Source organism: Kogia breviceps, chromosome 16 (assembly GCF_026419965.1).
Source record: "Kogia breviceps isolate mKogBre1 chromosome 16, mKogBre1 haplotype 1, whole genome shotgun sequence".
NCBI classification, from domain to species: Eukaryota; Metazoa; Chordata; class Mammalia; order Artiodactyla; family Physeteridae; genus Kogia; species Kogia breviceps.
The window spans coordinates 69,177,626-69,200,707 of NC_081325.1; the positions used below are offsets into that span (position 1 = coordinate 69,177,626).

At 37.1% G+C, this 23,082-nt stretch overlaps 1 protein-coding gene across 6 annotated transcripts in view; it reads left to right on the plus strand.

Moving 5' to 3' along the window:
- Window positions 1–23,082, plus strand: part of PCCA (propionyl-CoA carboxylase subunit alpha) — a 369,338-nt gene that overhangs the window by 227,440 nt on the left and 118,816 nt on the right. For all 6 annotated transcript variants that reach the window (XM_067016618.1, XM_067016615.1, XM_067016616.1 and 3 more), the window contains one exon: window positions 244–346. In XM_067016618.1, the coding sequence (XP_066872719.1) occupies window positions 244–346 (103 nt within the window). The remainder of the gene's footprint in view (window positions 1–243; window positions 347–23,082) is intronic.

The following is a 23,082-nucleotide window of genomic DNA, read 5'->3' on the forward strand; positions in this document are numbered from 1 at the left end:
GCTGTTGTCTTTGGTGTGTGTGTGGGTATGTGTGTGTGTGTGTGTTTATGTGTTCTTTTTTGGTTTTAATCTCTCTAGTTTCCATCTTAAAGCTTTTTTCCAAAGATAGAACCTTGTGAAATAAAATGTTCTGAAATGCAGGGTTTGGTGGTTTTACTCTGCACACTTAATGTCAAAGGAAACTCAGTTTACTGAGAGAATAATATAAAATTATTAACTCTTTTTCTTTTCTTTCTACTTCAGAGTGCCTATTGTAAAACCACAAGTGGCCGACTGGGAGCTCTCAGTAAAATTGCATGATGAAGTTTATACTGTTGTAGCATCCAACAGTGGGCCAACATTCTCTGTGAGTTTTATTTTTTTAATTTTTGATAATCTTGAAATTACCTATGAATATTTAAAACAATTTTTAACATGTTCCATGAGTCTCATCATTTGAATCTACGACATAGCTATGTATCTGTTTCATCTTCTTTAGGAAGCTGAATGTAAATGGAAATTTTTGTCTCTTATGTTAAAGAGGAAATGTATTCCCAGACTTAGCCACATTCTAAACCCACTTCCTGACACCTGATTCATTTTTCTTCTGTTATTGAAAAGTAATACTTTTTTGCCTTTGTTATAGAGAAGAGCATCTTTAATGATAATTCCAAATGCATGATAGCTGTTTCTTTTAAAACAAGTAATCTGAAGCCTCATATAACATTTTCTTAGATTTCATGTTGTGAGACATTCTTTAGGCTAAATTTACCTGACAGTGACATTCCTTTTGTTTAGAATAACTTAAACGCCTTGGATAGTATCCATGACAGAACTGCTTGAGTTTAAGATTGATCTTCTGTGGTGTGAATGACATGTTTAAATTCTATGGTTTAAGATTGCCAGACAAATACCATGAAGAGTTACTGTTTTTTTATCTATCTATCTAGTCCACACGGCTTGTAGGATATTAGTTCCCTGCAGGGATTGAACTGGGCCCCAGAAGTGAAAGTGCCGAGTCCTAACCACTGGACTGCCAGGGAATTCCCAAGAGTTACTATTATAACTTGGGTCCTTTTTTACTTTGAGCCTGAACCCACAGAAGCTGCCATATAGTTATATAGTTAGTATAATGAATATTATATGTTCATTATATGTAGTATATAAGTTAGTATAATGAATATTAATCTACATTTCTCCTCTCATGGCTAAGTTGCATTGAAATGTCATTTTATTGGGAGGAAAATGACTTTCATCAAAAGATTTAAACAGGATATGAAAATCAAAATAATATAATTTCATTGAAACAGCACCCCGAGAGGCTTGAAGTATATGGCAGATTCTGGATCCCAGATAGAGAATACTGCATCAAGAATTAGGGCTTCCCTGGTGGCGCAGTGGTTGAGAGTCTGCCTGCCGATGCAGGGGACGCGGGTTCGTGCCCCGGTCCGGGAGGATCCCACGTGCGGCGGAGCGGCTGGGCCCATGAGCCGTGGCCACTGAGCCTGCGTGTCCAGAGCCTGTGCTCCGCAACGTGAGAGGTCCACATACCGCAAGAAAAAAAAAAAAAAAAGAATTAATGAGAATTCATTTATTCAGCAAATACTTATTACATGCCTGCCATGTGCTAAGTGAGTATGAGGCTGTTACACTGGAGAAGGTGACATTCTGTGTGATTGTCAGAGTCACAAGTAAATGAGATTAATTCCTGAATTAAGGGTGGTCTCCTTGGTTGTCTTTAAATTTTGTGATTTATTCTGTATGCCAAAATTGCTAAAGCATTTGTTACTAAAAGATATTTCGCTCAACTGTCTTAAAACGAAAACTATGATAGAGTTAAACAGTGGTCTTATGATATATTTTGTATGAATTTATGTGATTGTTTATGTTCCTCCTTTCTATCGGGTTATTTTAAAAAGTAGCTTTGTAAGTGGACACTTAACTGTACCTCAGGTTGAGTAACAAATTACATGCATTGAATAGTAAAAAAATAGTGTAGCATTTTCCTCAGGGAAGGTTAACTCTACAAAAATGTAGACTTTAGCATAATTTTCAGTTCTGTACTGAGTCACCAGTGAAGTGTTATTCTTAGTCTGATACAATGTTTCTCTAAGCAGTGCCTTTGCCTTAGTAAGGAAACTGCCCAGATTACTTCTTAGAGCTGTTATTTCTTTGTGCTTGTTTCAGTTTCCCTGTTGGAAAGCTAGAGACCATTGGCTTGACAGCTCAAGTGGTGTCTTTTGAATTTTTGCTGTAGAATTACCCCCTGTTTTACTTTTTAGCTCATGAAGAAAGTAGGTTTATTTAAAAAACACATCAAAATTAATGCATTAAAATTTTCCCTGGAAAATATCCACCTTGATATATAGTATCAAAAACTACTTCCTGTATGTGTGGGCTTAGCTACTATCAGAAGCATCAAACCTAATAAAGATGGAGTATTACTGATAGTATATCGCTTTTTCCTAACTGTATTTGGACTGAGCTTCATTTGACATCAGTATTATGAAAGGAGACAAGCTGAATAGTGTCACCCTCTGCCACATCAGTAGAAAATCAGCCTAGAGGTGACAGTCCAGGTTAATGACCCAAGAGGTAGTACATATTTGTTTACCTCACAGTAATGTGTTCACGTTTTCTAAAGTTCTTTTATTAAAAACTTTAAAAAAATTATAAGGTATTTCAAGTGAGGAAAATATAGCAAATGTACAAATCTGCTATATAGGTCAGAAAACAGAAAAACACCCCTAGATACAGCTAAATCTCTTCTTTACATCATCCCATCTGCCTCTTCCTCCCTAGCAGTGACAGCTGTCCTGAAGGTATCATGTGTCTTTCTTGTACATGTTGTTACACTTCAGTGTGCCATAATAATAGTGAAACATTTCATGTACCATAATCAGAGTGAAAAAGAAAATTGTGAAAAATATATATACTTAATGATACCATTTATGTAAGATTTAAAAATACACAAAGCAAAAACAGTTCAATTTACAATAGCACCAAAAAGAATAAGATTACTTAGGAATAAACTTAAGACATAGAGGACAAAGACTTGTACACTGGAAACAACAAAACGTTGCTGAAAGAAATTAAAGAGGACACAAGTAAATGGAAAGCCATCTCATATTCGTGGATTGGAAGACTTAATGTTGCTATAAATGTTAATATTATCCAAAGCGATCTACAGATTCAATGTCATCCCTATCAAAATCCCAACTGATTTTTTGCAGAAATAGAAGAAAAATCCAGAAATTCATATGGAATCTCAAGGGACCCCAAATAGTTAAAACAATTTTGAAAAAGAAGAACAAAGTTGGAGAGCTCACACTTGCTGATTTCAAAATTTATTACAAAACTGCAGTAATCAAAACTGTGGTACACTAGTAAGACAGACACATAGACCAACAGAATAGAATTGAGAGCCAGAAATAAACCCTTGGATATATAATCGAGTGATTTTTTAAAAATAAATTTATTTATTTACTTATTTATTATGTTTGGCTGCATTGGGTTTTTGTTGCTGTGTGCGGGCTTTTCTCTAGTTGCGGTGAGCAGGGGCTACTCTTTGTTGCGGTGCGAGGGCTTCTCATTGTGGTGGCTTCTTTTGTTGTAGAGCACCAGCTCTAGAGCGCAGGCTCAGTAGCTGTGGCACACAGGCTTAGTTGCTCTGTGACATGTGGGATCTTGCCAGACCAGGGCTCACTCACACCCTTGTCCCCTGCATTGGCAGGTGGATTCTTAACCACTGTGCCACCAGGGAAGTCCCTATAATCAAGTGATTTTTGACAGAAGTGCCAAGACCGTTCCATAAGGAAAGGACAGTCTATTCAACAAATAGTACCGGGAAAAGTGGATATCCACATGCAAAAGAATGAAGTTGGACCCTTACCTTACACCTCATGCAAAATTAACTCAAAATGTATTAAAGACCTAAATGTAAAAGCTAAAGCTGTAAAACTGTTAGAAGAAAATAGGGGAAAAACCTCATGATGTTGGATTTGATGATAATTTCTTGGGTGTGACATCAAAAGCATAGTCAAAAGAAGAAAAATAGATAAGTTAGATTACATAAAAATTTAAAACTTTTGTGCATCAAAGTCAACGAGTGAAAAGGCAATCCATGGAATGGGAGAAAATGTTTGCATATATGTGATATATTTCCATATTATTCAGAATATATAAAGAACTCAACAGCCAAAGAAACAACCTGATTTAAAAATGGGCAACGGACTTGAATAGACATTTCTCCAAATGTCTATTTGGAGAAGATATACAGATGACCAACAAGCACATGAAAAGATGCTCAACATTGCTGATCATTAAGGAAACACAAGTCAAAACTATAATTGGAGATAACTCACAGCAGTTAGGATGGCCACCATTAAAAAAAAGAAGGAAAAAAAAAAAAAACTCCAGAAAATAATAAGTGCTGTTGAGAAGGAGAGAAACTGGAACCCTTGGGCACTCTTGGTGCAGCTGCTGTGGAAGACAGTATTGTGGTTCTTCAAAAAAATTAAAAGTGGAACTATCATATGATCCAGCAATTCCACTGCTAGGTGTTTATCCAAAAAATTGAAAGCAGAGTCTTGAAGAGATATTTGCACAGTCATGTTTAGCAGCCTTATTCACAATAGCCAAGAGATGGAAGCAACCAAAGGGTCCAGTGACAAGTGAATGGGTAAATAAAATATGTTATATACATTAAATGAAATATTATTTAGCCTTTAAAAGGAAGAAAATTCTGACACCTTTTGTCAGAATTCATTACAAATTTGATACAAACCAATGCAAATTAGTATTTTAGTGAAAAAAATTTTTAAGTAGGGAGGATGAAAATTTCGGGAAATAAAGAAAGCAGTGAAGAAGCAGTAGAAGATAAAGTATTTTGTGTGTTTTAGGTTTTTATTCTAACTGAATACAAGTGTCAGAATGAATAGCAGAATTAAGAAGTATACGATCTGGTAAATAAAAATTTGAAATATTATGTATCTTATTTAGATGATAGACTCATAAATGTAAAATACAAATTGACTTTTTATCTATAATATTTTCATGATTCCCTTCTGGATTCCCAAGATGTTTTCCACTTCTCTTTTATTCTGCATAACACAAAACTGCTCAAAATAGTTCAGGATAAAAGAAAAGATTAATGTGTTTATCTTAAAGATGATGGACTGTATTCATATTGAAGACAATTCACTTTGAAGAAAAATGTCAGAGTACTCTTGATGTGAAGAAAATTAACTTAGGAATTTGGCCTTCCCAAGGATGAAAAAATGAGCACTGTACATGCACTGAAAAAAATCTTTTGGCCAATATTTCATGTTAACTACTAATAAACTAGAAAAAAGTTACATATGATCCTCGATATTGAATTAGATATTCTTTGTTACAGTGATCCACTAACAGACATTTTTCTATGGACCTTGTAAATTGCTTCTTATTTAGACTATTGAATTTTGGCATATCAATGTAATTTTGTGCTAATGGTTATAAAGAAAAATCTAAATGATCTAAAATAACATTTAGTATTAAGGTCAAGGAAAATAATACTTTGGTTTTTAAAAAACTTTCAGTTTTTTTTTTTTTTTTTTTTTGCTTCTTATAGAAAGGTCAAAAACTAACTTTTTGATAGGCATAAAACTTTGCTACCATTTTAAATTACAGTCATAATCCTTTCATTCTTTCAACTTCAAGTAAGTTTTGTATCGATAAAATTTATATTAGAAGTTAAGTGGCGGGACTTCCCTGATGATGCAGTGGTTAAGAATCCGCCTGCCAATGCAGGGGACACGGGTTCAATCCCTGGCCCTGGAAGATCCCACATGCCGCGGAGCATCTAAGTCCGTGCGCCACAACTAATGAGCCTGCACTCTAGAGCCCGCGAGCCACAACTCCTGAGCCCGTGTGCTACAACCACGGAAGCCCGCACGCCTAGAGCCCATGCACCGCAACAAGAGAAGCCACCGCAATGAGAAACCTGCGCACCGCAACAAAGAGTAACCCCTGCTCGCAGCAGCTAGAGAGAAAGCCTGTGCGCAGCAACGAAGACCCAATACAGCCAAAAATAAATTAAAAAAAAAAAAAAGTTAAATGGCAAAGATTCACTTCTGGAACAGCAGCAAACCAACTATAATTGCTGAATATTATTTTAAAAAATCTCTGTTTGAGTATATGTTGTTGTATGTCGAAAATTCTATGAAACCCATTAAGAAACTACTACAAATAGTAAACAAATTTAGCAAGGGTACAGGATACAAAATAAATATATAAAAATCAAGTGTATTTCTATGCACTTTCAGTGAACCATCCAAAAATAAAATTATGAAAACCATTTCATTAACAAGAACATCAAAAAAATAAAATTCTTAGGAGTACATTTAACAAAAGAAATGCAAAACCTATACTGTGAAAACTACAAACTATTGAAAAATAAGATCCAAATAAATAGAGAACATTTCATATTCATGAGTTAGATGACTAGATAGTAAGATGGCAGTACTTCCCAAATTGGTCTGCAGATTCAGTGTAATTCCTATCAGAATCCAAGCTTTATTTTTGTCAGAAATTGACAAGGTGATACTATTAATGTTCAAATAGAAATGTCAGGAATGCAGAATAGCCAAAATAATCTTGAAAAAAAGAACAAAGTTGGAGAACTTAGTTCCCCCTTTCAAAACTTATTACAAAATTGTCTTGAAATCAAGACAGTGTAGTATTTGCATAAAGAAACATACAGATCAATAGAATTAAAATGAGAATCCAGAAGCAAATCCATAAATGTGTGGTCAAGTGATTTTTGACAAAGGTGCCAAAGTAATTCAGTGGGGAAAGAATAATCTTTTCAACAAATGGTGCTGGAACAATTGGGTATCCATATGTAGAAGAATGAAGTTGGGTCCCTGCCTCGTAGTGAGTTAATATAAAAAAATTAACCCAAGGGACTTCCCTGGTGGTCCAGTGGTAAAGAATCCACCTTCCAATGCGGGGGATGCGAGTTCAATCCCTGGTTGGGCGACTAAGATCCTACATGCCACGGGGCAGCTGAACCCGTGCGCCACAACTACTGAGCTCATGCACCTCAACAAGAGAGCCCGTGTGCCACAAACTAAAGAGTCCACGTGCTCTGGAGCCCGCACGCCACAACTAAAGAAGAGAAAACCCGCATGCCACAGCTAGGGAGAAGCCTGCGTACCGCAACGAAAGATCCCGCATGCTTCATTGAAGATCCTGCATGGTGCAACTAAGAGCCAACACAGCCACAAAAAAAAAAAAAAAAATTAACCCCAAATGGATAAATGATGTAAATAGAGCAACAAAACTCTTAGAAGAAAACATAGGGGTACATCTTCATGACCTTGCATGTGGCATTGGTGTCTTAGATTTGACACCAAAAGCATAAGCAATAAAAGAAAAAAATAGATAAATTGATCTTTGTCAAAATTTAAAACTTTGCTTCAAAGGATACTAACAAGAAATTGAAAAGACAAACCACAGAATGGGAAAAAATATTTGCAAATCATATATCCAATGAAGCACTTGTATTTAAAGTACTTACAGAACACTTAAAACTTAATAATAAAGACAAACCTATATAAAAATGGGCAAAGAACCTAAACAGACATTTCTGAAAGAAAATATCCAGTTGCCAGTAAGCAGATGCATGGGTGCCCAAAATCATTAGTCATCAGGGAAAGGCAAATCAAAACCACAATGAGATATCACCTCACAACCACTAGAATGGCTGTAATAAGAAAGTCAGATAATAACAAATATTGATGAAGATGTAGAGAAATTGGAGCCCTCATAACACTGTTGGTGGGAGTGTAAAATGGTGCAACCACTTTGGAAAACAATCTCGCATTTCCTCAAAAGGTTAAACATCTGGGTTATCCAGAACCTTGACTCAGTTCTGTCATGAGTATTTCATCATGAATATTTAAGTATTTTTAGACTTATTTATATCCTTGTTACTGTGGTGGATATATTTTACCTTTTAAATAATATTTCATATAATTTTTCCAAATAATAGTTATTGGGCTAGATGTCAGCAACTAAAAGACAAATTAAATAGGAGTATATGTTTGTTTACACTTTCTGAAAATAATTTGATAACATTGATATTCTCCAGTCTGCTAATTCTACATCTAGATATCCATCCCAAGGAAGCAGTGAAAATTTGCTAATATGAACAAGGTACTGCGTCGGTGGGGGTGGGGGAGATGAATTAATGGCAGTTTCCCTTAGAGATATCCACGTAAACAGTCTCTACTTATGATTGTAAAGGAGACTTGAAAGTGATTAAAATACAGAGGTAAATGCTCTAATGGAGGTGCCTTCAACTAATTAAATCCATGAGAAAGAGAGAGCTAAGGACTCAGCTGCCTGGGGGAAAGGAAAGATGTAGGGGGAGATGAAGTTCTAGATGGCAGAGATGACTAACGAATAACCATTTAGAACCTGATTTATACATAAGCCAGGACTTGCCTCTAAATCAGAGTGTAAGAAGGTGAGGAGAAACATTGGGACGTGGTGGCATGGGAGAGCAAAGCTTGTTGAAAAATCAGACATCTTTTATAGATAATTTTAGTTTTTTATTATGGGAGTGTTTACTTCCTTTTTTGTTATTTATTTTCCAGAAATAGTAGAGTGAGAAAAAGATTTTCCTTTCTTGTTGTAGTTGTATTATTGTTTTTGATACTTATTTTAGCCTATTCAAAGGTATTTTCATGAGGCAACTGATTACTCTGGTCTATTCTGTTATGTTCCTTGTCTCAAGCACTGTGGTAAATAAACACTTTACATACGTTGTTCTAAATGAGATAGTGGTAAGTCACAAGGTAGATGTTATTAGCCTTAGTTTACAGAAGAGTTGGAAACTGAGGTTCAGAAATACTAAGTAAGGTAGCTGAAGTCACACCGCTTGGGAGTGTAGAATCTAAGATTAAATGCAGGTCACTGTGATTCCAAGGCCTGTGAACTAGTACCTCTCTGTATCTAGCTTTACAAAGTAGTTTTGCTAGAGAAAATTCTGAGAAATAGTAGCACTGACATGGAACATTAGCTCTGTCAGACTGTGGATAAATCTTTGTTAATATAAGGAATAATACACTTACTTCTAGCCAGAACAGTTTTGTCACATGATAAGAGGAATTTTCTTTGTGATTGTTGAACATTGAGGCTCAAGTCACACCATTTAAAGGAAGCGTAGAAGGCATTGCAAGAACATGAATAAATCAGACGGTATTACACACACAATGTACAGTTTTACAAAGTATACAATTAGAGATACTGGTTAAGAGTAACTGTCAGAAAGCATTTTTAGTATCTTATTACCTCTTGTAGATGTTAACATATTTTTCAAATTATGTTAAAATTCAAAATATTGATTTTTAGTGGTGATTTTACAGTCTTGTCCAAGTAAGTAATAGTTTTTTAGAGCCATACAAGGTTTGAAATAGGTAAGATTTTTTGCATCTAAAAGATTTTGTTTGTGCTTTCATTTTGTTTTAATAATGTTCATTTTGGTTGATGTAAAATTGTCTCAACTTTAGATGCTTGTGGTGAAGGGAGGGAAATGTTTTGTAGTAGTCATATCATTGAAATTACCAACCTATATTTTTCTTCTCAAAGAAAGAATATGGTGATGAACATAAGAAAAAATAATAATTACATATGGATGAGTAATAAGAAATAATTATATACGCATTGTTTGAGGTTTTTCTTTCTCTAATATAGCCAACCCTTTCCCATTTGTTCTACCACCATGCATTTTGTTCTAGATTTCTTGACTAAGAAAACATTTCACCAGAGTTTGTTTTGATGTTCAGAGAACATTTTGAAATTGTGGTTTTAAGTAGAGCTATTTAAGTATTTTTATGTAACATTTTCATAAAGATGAAGAATTAAATGAACTTAGCATATACCAATAAATAATCTTGTGCACAAATTAACATTTTCTTTATGTTTCCAAATATTAATGAAAAGAACCTTAAGTGTATCTTCAATAGAGTTTATACCTGCATTGTATGTCATAATCTGTTTCTTTTATCCCATTAGTAGAGAATAATGCTAAATCATGCAGTTACTGGAATTTGTATAGGGACATGATAAGAATCATTGTTGTTTTTTTAAAAGAAATAATTTTCAAATACCCTTCTTAGGGAAAAAACATTATTATATCTGTCCCTGTGCCTCTATGGTCAATTTTTAGAATAGACTTTTATTCTTGAACATAAAAACGACAGTAGCAGACAAAGTCAAATAACTATTACATTTATATCTATGGTAGACTTTTTAATAAAAATTTATCTATGGCTTAAGTATACAGTAGGCAAACAGAAAAAGAAAAGAACATTTTTGTAGTGGCATTTTAAAATGAATACCAGAGTGGGGAGTTCCCCGAAGGTCCAGTGGTTAGGACTCCGCACTTCTACTGCAGGAGGCAAGGGTTCAATCCTTGGTTGGGAAACTAATATCCTGAGTGCCACGGGGAGCGGCAAAAATAATAATAATAAAATGAATACCATAGTACTGTTAGAGGCTTATGATAAAGGACTATAATCCTATTTAGAAAATTTACTTATAGTGCATGATAAATGATAGAAAATTGAAGCAAGTTTTCAAAGTTATGCAATATTTGATATTTAAAACATTTATTTCATTTTTTTTTCTTGTGACAGTAATTCAGTGTTGTGATCATGTAAACTGCTTCTCTTATTAGGTAATTTTTTCACTTGGACCTTTTTCCCCCCAGTTTTTAAAGCTGTCCTAGACAAAGCAACAAAAAATATTATCCTATTTGAGGAAAATATTTTCTGTTAATGGATTTTTTTTTAATGGAAACACATAATATTGTATAAAAATGGAATTCTTTCACTTTGGCAAAAACATTTGTTTTCCTGATAAAATTACTTGTCCATTTGAGAAAAAAATTACTGAGAAAATAAGTCAAGGTAATGCTAAAAAAAAAAAAGTTAAATTTTTCTGCTAAAAATATGAAAGCATCATAAGTAAAGCCAATACAGAAGTCAGCAGACCAGAGGGAAAGTTTGTAGCTTAATTTAGTGACAAAAGGGGAATGTTCTTAGTGTATAAAGAACTCTTACAAATCAATATGAAAAAGACGAACCACCCAGGCAAAAAATGTTCAAAGATGATTTGTACCAAAGGAAATATAAATGGCTCCTGCACAATGACAAAATGTGCTAAACCACACAGAGAAATTCAAGTTAAAATACTATTTTCCACCTACATTTTGACAGACTTGAAAATTTTGACAATTTCTAATTTTATTAGGTTGTAGGAAAATAGGCCCACATATATTATTGGTAGGTGTATAAGTTGATAAAAGCCTCCATGCAGAATAATTTGACAGTGAATTTATACTACAGGATGTGTTCACATGTGGGAGATACACAAGTATGTTCATAGCAGTATTGTGTGTAACAGCAGAAGATGAGACAACTGAAATGCCCATCAAGATGGGATAATTAAATAAGTATAGTACATACTTACAGTGTGTGTAAATACATCCATTTTCTTGAACTACCGTATAGCCATTAAAAAGGATCTGAATGTTCCGTATGTGCTGATATATTAAGTGACAGAAGCAGTATACTTTTATTTGTGTAAAAAAGAATGTATATATTTATGCTTGTTATATGTATAAAATATCTTTGGAAGGAACCACAAGAAACTAATAATTGTGGTTGCCTTTGAATTGGGAGCTGGATGGCTGACCCCGTGACAGAAGTAAGAAGGGGGATACATACCATATACTATTTATTTTAACATCTTTATTGGAGTATAATTGCTTTACAGTGGTGTGTTAGTTTCTGCTTTACAACAAAGTGAATCAGTTACACATACACATGTTCCCATATCTCTTTCCTCTTGCATCTCCCTCCCTCCCACCCTCCCTATCCCACCCCTCTAGGTGGTCACAGAGCACCGAGCTGATCTCCCTGTGCTATGCGGCTGCTTCCCACTAGCTATCTGTTTTACGTTTGGTAGTGTATATATGCCCATGCCACTCTCTCACTCTGTCCCAGCTTACCCTCCCCCGTCCCCATATCCTCAAGTCCATGCTCTAGTAGGTCTGTGTTTTATTCCTGTCCTACCCCTAGTCTCTTCATGACATTTTTTTCCCTTAGATTCCATATATATGTGTTAGCATACGGTATTTGTTTTTCTCCTTCTGACCCTATACTGTTAATAGATGTCTTGTTAGTACTTTCTGAATTTTGAACCCTGTATATGTATTACCGAATACCCCCTCCCTGCCAAAAAAAAGGGGTTTCAAAACTTTGCAGTGGAAGGGTCTGGAAGATATGAGACTGTTGAAATAATGGAATTGTAGTCCCCTACCACAAAACTTCTGCAATGCTTGGGCCATCCAGGGACGTAGGTGAGCAACTGGCTCGTTGAATAAAGAACTCTGGTGCTACACGTATACGTACATCACGTGCAATTACCGAAGCTCCTTTAGCTAGCACACTGAACCTGGAGGTAGTTGCTGGAGATCACTTAACAGGCCGTAGTAAGAAGTTGGTCTGATCTGAATTAAGAAGCTGGAAAAAGCAAAGAAAGGACTATACCATGGGTGAGAGAAAAGAAGTTGAGTCAGAGTAGATTTGGACGCCTCTCCAGTAGCCTCTCCTTTTTCCTTCTTTAGGTCTATAAACTAACCAGAGAGATGACTACATAGAAGAGTTAGAGACGTGTGTGTTTTGCTAAATAGCAAAAGGTAGTGAGAGCTCATTCCAGAAGTTTTGCACAGTGTCCCAGAATTCATAGTAACTTCATTGGTCCCGAAACATCATTGGTAGAATGGAATTATTCTCCCTTCCTCTTGGTTTCAGGAAGAAGGTCCAAAACTAACTTGCTTTTCAATGTGACTTCTTTACTTCAGGCCAAAGAATATCCTTTTTTTTTTTTTTTTTTTTTTGAGGGGGTGTGTGTGGGCTGCTCTGCGTGGCTTGCAGGATCTCAGTTCCCCGACCAGGGATTGAACCCGGGCCACAGTGGTGAAAGTGCCAAATCCCAACCACTAGACCACCAGGGAACTCCCAAGAATATCCTTTCAAAGCGAACTCATCCAGATCAGCTTGATGTCTGATAGGAAGGGTTAGATTTAGATAAACGAGGTTGTAGAAAAATCAAGTCTGAAGAGTAACCTTGCACAGCTTGATCTGTTTACTTTTTAAATATCGCCTTGTTCAGTGGGTCTGGTAATGCTCTTTTGAACCATAGGACTGCATTTCATAAAGAGGTGAGGCTCCTGCTCATGTAATCTGGAAAATTTCTTGTCTGGTTGGGTGCACAGTTGCACCTGTACCCTCTTGAATGACTCAGTCATGGTGTGCTCAAGAGTCAAGTAACTTCTTACGTGACTAAATGAAGAAAAAAATAAGTTATAAAAGCCAGCTACGGGCTTCCCTGGTGGCGCAGTGGTTGAGAATCCGCCTGCCGATGCAGGGGACACGGGTTCGTGGCCCGGTCCGGGAAGATCCCACGTGCCGCAGAGCGGCTGGGCCTGTGAGCCGTGGCCACTGAGCCTGTGCTTCCGGAGCCTGCGCTCCGCAACAGGAGAGGTCACAACAGTGAGAGGCCCGCATACCGGGAAAAAAAAAAAAAAAAAAAAAAAAGCCAGCTACTTTGGAAATGAAAATCACTAAATCGTATCAGTTGTTACCATATTAGGGTTGGCAAATACTATAATTAAGACTTCAAGTGATTTCTAGTATTATCGCCTGGTTTCAGCCACTTTCTGAAGAATTTTATTTGGAATAGAACTTTCAATGTTGACACCAGATATTCAGGTTGAGTTCAGTTCAATTTTATAAGCCCTTATAAATAATCCATAGTAGTCTAGTAGTCTGTTATGGGCACTGGTAAAGTTTATACCACAAAAATCTGTCGAAAGTTATTTTATTCATTTTGGCGTAATATTATTGGTCCCTCAAACTTACTTATAAATACAGTGAATGGTGAAGCAAACAGTTAAAGTGCCTTTGCTGAGTGACTCGACCATTAGATGAATTTCAATGTATTTGTAGCCACTATACGTTGATCATTTAGTTGTAACATAGTTTAATAGCTGTTTATTTTTATTAAGCACCTCAAATGACATAGGTCCTGGAGAATCAATAGTAATCAGGAGAGATGATGTCTGACTCCTTGTAGAATTTGTCACCTGTGGAGGGTGGCAAGGACAAAGGCTGTGTTAGGTAGAACAAGGAGTGATGACGGGGGAGGCGGGCACTGCGGAGAACGGCTAGGGAAGCCCTAAACTGGAAGTGGAGGTGGCTGTGTGCAGCCTTAGGGTGGAAATAAAGGCCAAGCTGAGTCCTACAGAAGGCGGGTGGAGGGTGGGCTAGGCAGGGGTCAGAGTTTGAAAACAGATGTGCAAAGTATAGAAAGGGCTAAAAGATTGTGTGAGGTATCTGGGGAACTGGAAGCATTGATATGCGGCTGGGATGTGGAAAGCTTGAAGTAGGGGACCTGGTGGCAGGGAGGGAGGGTGGTGAGAGGAGGAGGTATGTGAAGGAAAAGGTCGTAATGAAGCAAGCAGAGACCTGACGATGTGGACATCTGTGAGCCATGTTCAATGGTCTGGATTTATCTGGGGGGCAGAGAGAACCGGAGAAGGCCTTCCCTCAGGAAACTGTTCAGAGTTGCCTGCGAGAAAGATCAACCTGCCTGCATTATGCACAGTAGCTTGGAGGAGTGTCGAGTGAAGGAGACCTGTTAGCATCTACTGAGGCAGAATGCGAGTAGGGGGTATTAGTGACCTCAACTATGGTTATTATGGCAGTGGGGAAAAAATGGGTGGATAGCAGAGAGATTTAAAATGTAGAGTCAGCTGCACAGCATTTATTGTGTGGTGATAATGTTCTGAGTTGTTGGTTATTCTAGCCATCTCTTATCAGAGCAGTTTATAAGTATGGTCGAGAGAATACTATTGATTGACAGATTTTTTTAGAAAGCCTAAATTGTGCTTAAATTGATATCTTGTGAGAATTAATAGACTCTGTACCTTGATCACTGTTATGAATGAATAAATTTGTGTCATATTTTTAGTAAACTCATGTTTGAAATCAGATTCTCTTACTGTTTCTGGTGAAGTTGAGAGGTTTTTTGTTATGGTTACTGTTTTGTTTTGTCTTCATTGTTGTTTTTACCTGAGGAGCAGGAACAGATCTTAGGTCTCTAAAGTGACCCCTTAGTTACTTGCTATCATATGATAGTGTTTAATTCCTTCATTGAATTTATCATAAACTTTATATTTTCTTTATTTCTTTGCCCACTTGATTAATTTCCATCTCTTCACACTAAAATACAAGCTTTATAAGGATGGGGACCTTGTCTTGTTGTTTATGCCTTGTACTTCTCAGGAAGTATTTGTTGCGTGAGGGGGGTGGGAGGAGGGGAAGAAGAAAGGGAGGGAGGGGGGAGAAGGCGGAAAAGGGAGAGGGAGGAACGCCTCCTGCGGTGGGTGGTGGGACTGCGGGACGGATGGGAGAATGAGCTGAGTGGTGACAGCTTGCTGGCGGTGAATGTGGTGTCCTCCACACTCCAGAACTTGAACACAGTGCAGAAAGTTGGGTTTGACCTTAAAAAATAATCAGCTTTATTCTTTTTGTAAATACAGTACTCACCTGTGCAATAAATAGGCTGAAAAGTCTTTTCGGTTCTTTAAATGTTATTAGCAGTAGAAGTCAATTTTTGATTTGCAAACTGAGTTTTAATTGTTAAGCTTTAGTCTGCCACTAGAGCTAGGAATGAGCAGATCAGATGTTTTGTAAAAGATCACTTTCTAAAGGATCAATTTAACGTTACTGACTTTAGTTACAGATTGAAATGAATCTTAATATACCATTAGTTGTATTTTTTTTCCCTCGCATAGGACTTTGGTGGAAAGAAGAAAAACCCACATTACTGATGTAACGTGACTCAAAACACAGCTTCATTTATCATTCAGAGTTGGCTAGGATATCCTGCAAGTAATTACCCTAATATTGCAGGGGCTTAAAACACCAAAAGTTTGTTTCTTACACATGTTAGATGTCCTTTGTGTGTCTGCTGGGGTGCGTCCTTACTAGGAGGCTCAGGCTGCCTTGTTGTCAGTCGCCCTGACAAAGGTAACGGATGAGCGTGGGGAGTCATGACTGGTTCTTAGAGCTTCAGCCAGCACCCTTCCGCTCACGCTCCATTGGTGAGAGCAGGTCATGTGACTCTGCCCCTCCTTTAGAGGGTGGGAGATGGCAGTCGTATTGTGCACCTCCTTGCAAGATACCAGTTGGTTTGAAAAACATTAATTTTTGTTAAAAAGAAAGTTGCTGAGTATACCAGTAGTGTGCTTTTGAAGAAACAGAACACTTTTATGAGTAGGTTAAATGCAGGATAAGTTTCCACTGCATATTTTGGTTGAAAGTTTTGAAAATCTTTACGCTGAAACATATTTCTTTGAATTTTATATTTCATTAAATTTTCAATGAAGTTATTAGTAAAGTTCACTTGAACTTAAGAGGTTAACTTGTTCTGATAAGAGTTATATTCTAACTTTATCAGTGTGAAGTACATTTTTAGAGAATGTTACCTAATCATTTTTGAGGGAAACCCAAAAACTGAAATACATTTAGATTTGTAAAACTGCTAAGCATTTGTTAGGATACAAGAAGGTGTTGAATGATACATTCTTACAGTACTTCAGATTTCCTCGCTCTTAGTAAAAGACAAAGTAAAATGCTAATATGAATGATAGGTTACAGAATTTAAGTAGGCAGGTAACATACTTGAATGGACCAGTTGCCCTCCTGTTACAATAATATGCCATATTAACACTATTTCCTTTTTCTCACAGGAAGTCATTATACCTGTAGTTTCCACTGTTGATTAATCTCTTGATATCATTTAAGGTGCTGATTTTTACCTATGACCAAGTATAATATTGAGTTTGCTTTAATGGTTAACTTTTTCTAAGAGCACAATTGAAACTAATCAGATTGGCTATGTTCCTTAGATTTACCCTCTGAAAGGTTGAAATCATGTTCTTCTTGTTAGAGAGAAAATGCCTTTAAAATTTTTTTTGTTGCTACCTAAAAAAAAAAAAAACCCACTTCATATTACCAGTATTTAGAGAAAAAAAGATGTATTTCTTTTTAAACTGTTTTTTTTTCTCTGTCAGTAATGTAGCAGTGTGTATTTGTTTCCAGGAATTTTTTTCTCCGCTATGAAATTTCCTCTGAACTGACATCTTTGAGTTGGAGTTAATTTTCTAAATTACTGTGGTATGCCCAGAATTGTCTTGGGACAAAGAAGGTAGCAGAGAACTGGGGGGGTTAGTATGTTTCTGTGGTGTGAATAACTGTACATAGGATTCCGAACAGAATCTATTTAGTATTTTCATGAGTTCATGTTTGAAGAAAAAAGAAAAATTACAGAATTTTAGGAGTGATGAGCATTTGGCTCCCGTAGGCCAACTCCTTGTGGAAAAGCAGAGAACACACTAGGCCTGGGGGACTGAGTGCCTCGTCCAGGGTTGCTCAGTGATCGAAGAGAGCAAAGCCAGAAGCCCTGGGTTTCCTGATGGCTAGTCCTCTCTCTTTATGTTGAGCTCTCTGCAATGGGAAGAAACTCTAAGTTTAGCAATTAGGCAGATGGTGTTAGTTTTATCTCTATAATACATTGAAAAAAATGGAAGTATTGACTTTGTCCTATTTAGGGAGCTTGTTGCCTACTGACACATCTAATAGTGTTCCTTTAAAAAAAAGAATATATGTGTATATTTATGATACAACTTAAAAAAATGTGATTCCTCAGTATGATTATATGAGCTCCCCAAAACCAATTATAGAAGTTTTGAAAGGCTTGGTAAGATAGACATAGACACTAAGACTGTTTCGTTCTGTTGGGATAATATTCCAAATTCTGAATGTAACTTTTTTTCTACCACTTCATAGGCCAAATAATGGTTACTAAATGGAATAGTTTGTCAAAACCAGTGAGTTTTTTAAGTTTTGCACTCCTTCTGCTGGCTTTTATTAACTGCTCAAGATCTGAACAGAGCATCAAAATCCTGGTTTTATGTATCAGAAAGAAAAAGGTAACTGTGCAACTGTGGTTAATTCTTGTATTAATTCTTTTAACCACTTCTGCTCAACATGTATATGAAGCACTTTAAATACTGATGCATCCCCTGTTTTATTTTTGAGGTCTTGGAGAAGATCCACAAAAGTAGAGTTGGAAGCTGGAGAGAAATTTCAGATAGTGATAAGTAAACATGTTCTGCCCTAACTCTGATTTTTCAGTAATGAAATAGTGTAAACTCTTAACATTCCTTTTATGGAGCTTTGTAGTCCATAAAAACAGCATTGTTGTAGAGCCTCCATGTGCGTCATTTGTGGCTGAAGGTTTTGATGGCTTTGCAAAAGGCAGACTGGTGCATACTTTGAAACATGTGAGGCAGTTTTAGATGCAGCTTCTCAGATGGATTTAATTAGTCCTTCATAGGACTGGATGTCCGTTTGTTGCAGCTGAATTCTCATTTCATTCACCCATAACTAGAAACACCTCGCTTCAAACGGGCATCTTCAAAGAAAGAGGGGTTTAGGGTTCTATGTTTTACTGCTTTTTGATGTTGGTTTCCCTTTAACTGAGAAGACCTTATGTTTATACAACTGTTATTATTAAGAAAACATAGCTTTCTTCACGAGGGTCCTTTTGTATCATTGCCGGTTATTGGTGGAAGTCAGGGATCTGGGGAGTAGATCTTGCTCTGTCAGACTATTAGAGCAGCTGTGTGTTTGCATATTTTGCTTAGGAGAGGTGTGAACTGAAAATGTGGCATAAACTTGTGAAATATATTCTCTAAACCCGAAGTCTGAATGCAATGTAAGGTGAAAACCAGTACTGAGTGTGTTAATAGGGCAGTTGTTTGATTTAGAAGCTTATAATATTAATCACAAAAGCAGAGCTAATCAACTAACTAGAGTTGCCGTAATTCATAGTAGTTGTAATTTTGATTTACTCTGCCTGCAGTGTAAGCTCATGGTAAGCTTTCAGTAAATATGTTGAAAGAATGAAAACATATTCTCTACAGTAAAATTATATATTGAAAAAAATGTATCCTACTACTACTATTTTCTAAAAAATTATCCATAAGCCTTCACATTTTCTTAGAAGAGCTACTTGAATTTACCCTGAAAATAATGCACTTTCTTCTGTTTTCCAGTTAGTGTGTCTGAGGGTCTGGCGTGCTTCATCATCAAGGCAGCTTTTATCACCCATGCCCACAATTCTAATTACATTTCAGGGGGTTGTAATCTCTCCCAGAATCCTGGTCATTCGCTGTATTTAGGATGAAGTGCTTCAGGGGGTTTGGGGCCTATTCGCTCATGGGCACAGGTTTTGCATCTCTAAAAGCTTCTCTTGCTCCAACATCCTGATTTGTATAAAAATCCTAAAAGATACTCTTTTTCTTATTCCTCTTTCCTTTTAATGGAAAGACCAAGTTAAATTAGACTCTTGAAGCTTAAAATCGTCCCAAAGCCATACATCACACTGAAAAATACATATCCCACAAATTCTTTGGGTGTCTTGTTTCAGTATTGCATCCAAGAATCTGTAGAGTCTCAGGCTTATGTTTCTGCCTTGTAAAAGCCATAAGTGATCTTTCCCATCTTATTCACCAGGCTCAGTTCTATATCTGTGCCAGTTTCTAAAACTCAAAGGTCAGGCATGTTCCACCATTGAAGATATGTGAAAAAGATAGACAAAGGCTTAAAACCAGTTCTTAAAAAAATATATTTTGATCCGTGCTCACAGTAAGTCAGAAAGAGATTTCACTGAAAGGGCCAACATACTGTTGGGAATTGATCTGTGTTCTTGATTATATGTTTTGTGACTTGTGACTATATTGTGGAAATCCTTGTGTTGGGAGAACTGTGGACATGTAGCTCAGGAATATCTTGTTACATTTATGTAAATATTATAATTTTAAACAATTTTATGGATGTGATTTACTCCAGGAGTTCTTCTAATAGTTCCGTCTTTAGTACAGTGTTACGTGGTTTCGCAGTGTTTTTATTTCTTACAGATCTTGGTGGAAATAGAAAAATCTCAAATACAAAGGACAGAACATTTGTGAATTATTTTTTATATAAATTTGCAAGACCATTTGTTAGGGAACCCTACTTCTAGTATTTGAAGATAATAAGTAACATATTACAGTTATCCCATTTTCTATTCTTCAGACTGGGCTGTCTTATAAAAAAGAAACATCCAGGGCTTCCCTGGTGGCGCAGTGGTTGAGAGCCCGCCTGCCGATGCAGGGGACACGGGTTCGTGCCCCGGTCTGGGAAGATCCCACGTGCCGCGGAGCGGCTGGGCCCGTGAGCCATGGCCGCTGAGCCTGCGTGTCCGGAGCCTGTGCTTCGCAATGGGAGAGGCCACAACAGTGAGAGTCCCGCATATCACAAAAAAAAAAAAGAAACATCCATCACAATGGATACAGGGACATAGGCAATCATATTCTTCCTCCATTATCTTTGGTTTTAAAAATGATGTAAAAATTAACTGCATTTACTAACAGGGTTTTGTTTGGGGCTAGGTAAGGGAGTGGTAGAGAAACAATAATGTAACATTGTATTTAAAACAACAGTTTTTGAAGACATACAGTCCTTAACCTTTGGAAAAGTTACTTAACCTCTCTGAGCCACTGCAGTAATAGTATTTTATATAAAAGCTGGTACAGAGGAAAGCATAAAGGCCTTGAGTCAAATGGACTTGAGTGTAAATACCAACCCTGAGACTGCTGACTGTCAAAGCAGTAGCAGTTAGTTATCTTTTCTGAGTCTTCATTTTCCTCATCTGTAACATAGGGATAATAGTCTCCAGGGTTTTGTTAAAATCAAATAAGATAATGTATGTAAAGTCTCTAGTACAGTGGCTGGCATGTAGTAGGTACTCAAGAAACCATCTCCCTTCCCCCTTAAATATAGACATTTTGCGTTTCAAAAGAATCTAAAGTAGCTTTTACTTTGCAAGCAGTGCTTTCTATTCTGTGAAAAATTTGTGGAAAGTTTAAAAAATAAAACTAAAAACGTACACACCTACTTTGGTGAGGCTTGCGGGTATCAATTAATGTTCTAATATTCTTTGCTTAGAATTATATTCTTCATTTATTTTATGAAGCCCTTTTTGAGGCCACCGCAGAATACCTGGAGAGGAGTTACAGAGGGAATCTTCGCCTCTCGCCTTTCACTTTGGGGAATTTTGTTCAGTGAGCCAGTCACTGCGGTTGCCTTCCCCTCCCCCTTGCTGCCCTTGGGACCCGGCTGTGGTTTGAAATCCCACGGGGTCTGCAGTTCCTCCTTCCCCCACTCTCAGGTGCATCTTCATTGTTGGAGATGCAGGGCTGGTGGGATCAGGCTCTATGGGGAATCTGTCCCTTCTTTCAAAGCCTTTCTCTTATCCATGGATACTCTACCCGTTGTTAAAAACTCCAGGCATCATGGAATTACCACACCAATTATTACAGTGACCATGCTTTGCAATGCAGTATTGACCTTTGTTATTGTATTTTCCCTCCAAATGAATTTACCAGCAAATATCTAAACTGGCTCAGTTGAGGTAATCAGATTGACCTAGGGTTGGATATGCTCCTTTGCTAACTGTGGAATTTTGAGCAGTTATTTTAACTTCCCTGAACCTCAGATTTGGCATCTATAAAATGTGGTTAATAACATCCCCATTGTAGGATTACTCTGAGAATTCAGTGAGTTTAATGTTTATTAAAATATCTGCTAGATGTTAGCCACTCAGTGCATGTTCCCTTTCTTTGATTTTGACTCATTTTTCTGAACAAGTGACAAAAACTTGGCTGCAAAGAACACCAAGGGGCATTCATAATCTGGATATTACCATTACTGGAGTTTCTAGTCTGTTTCAGTGTTGCTTTCCCTCCCTCCCGTCCTTCCTCTCCTTTCTCTCTTCTCTTTCCTTTTTTTCTCTTTTTCACATCTTTATTGGAGTACAAATGCTTTACAATGTTGTGTTAGTTTCTGCTGTACAACAAAGTGAATCAGCTATACGTATACATATATCCCCATATCCCCTCCCTCTTGAGTCTCCCTCCCACCCTCCCTATCCCACCCCTCTAGGTGGTCACAAAGCACCGAGCTGATCTCCCTGTGCTATGCGGCTGCTTCCCACTAGCCATCCATTTTACATTTGGTAGTGTATATATGTCAATGCTACTCTCTCACTTCGCCCCAGCCTCCCCTCCCTTCCCGTGCCCTCAAGTCTGTTCTCTACGTCTGCATCTTTATTCCTGCCCTGCCACTACGTTCATCAGTACCGCTTTTTAAAATTCCATGTATATGTGTTAGCATACGGTATTTGCTTTTCTCTTTCTGACTTACCTCACTCTGTATGACAGACTCTAGGTCCATCCACCTCACTACAAATAACTCAATTTCGTTCCTTCTTATGGCTGAGTAATATTCCGTTGTATATATGTGCCACATCTTCTGTATCCATTCATCTGTTGATGGGCATTTAGGTTACTTCCATGTCCTGGCTATTGTAAATAGTGCTGCAGTGAACACTGGGGTGCATGTGTCTGTTTGAATTATGGTTTTCTCAGGGTATATGCCCAGCAGTAGGATTGCTGGGTCATATGGTAGTTCTCTTTTTAGTTTTTTAAGGAACCTCCATACTGTTCTCCATAGTGGCTCTATCAATTTACATTCCCACCAACAGTGTGGGAGGGTTTCCCTTTTCTCCACACTCTCCCCAACATTTATCGTTTCTAGATTCTTTGACGATGGCCATTCTGAACGGTGTGAAGTGATACCTCATTATGGTTTTGATTTGCATTTCTCTAATGATTAGTGATATTGAGCATCTTTTCATGTATTTGTTGGCCATCTGTATGTCTTCTTTGGAGAAATGTCTGTTTAGGTCTTCTGCCCATTTTTGGATTAGGTTGTTTGTTTTTTTGATATTGAGCTGCATGAGCTGCTTGTCTATTTGGGAAATTAATCCTTTGTCATTTGCAGAATATTTGTTTGCAAATATTTTCTCCCATTCTAA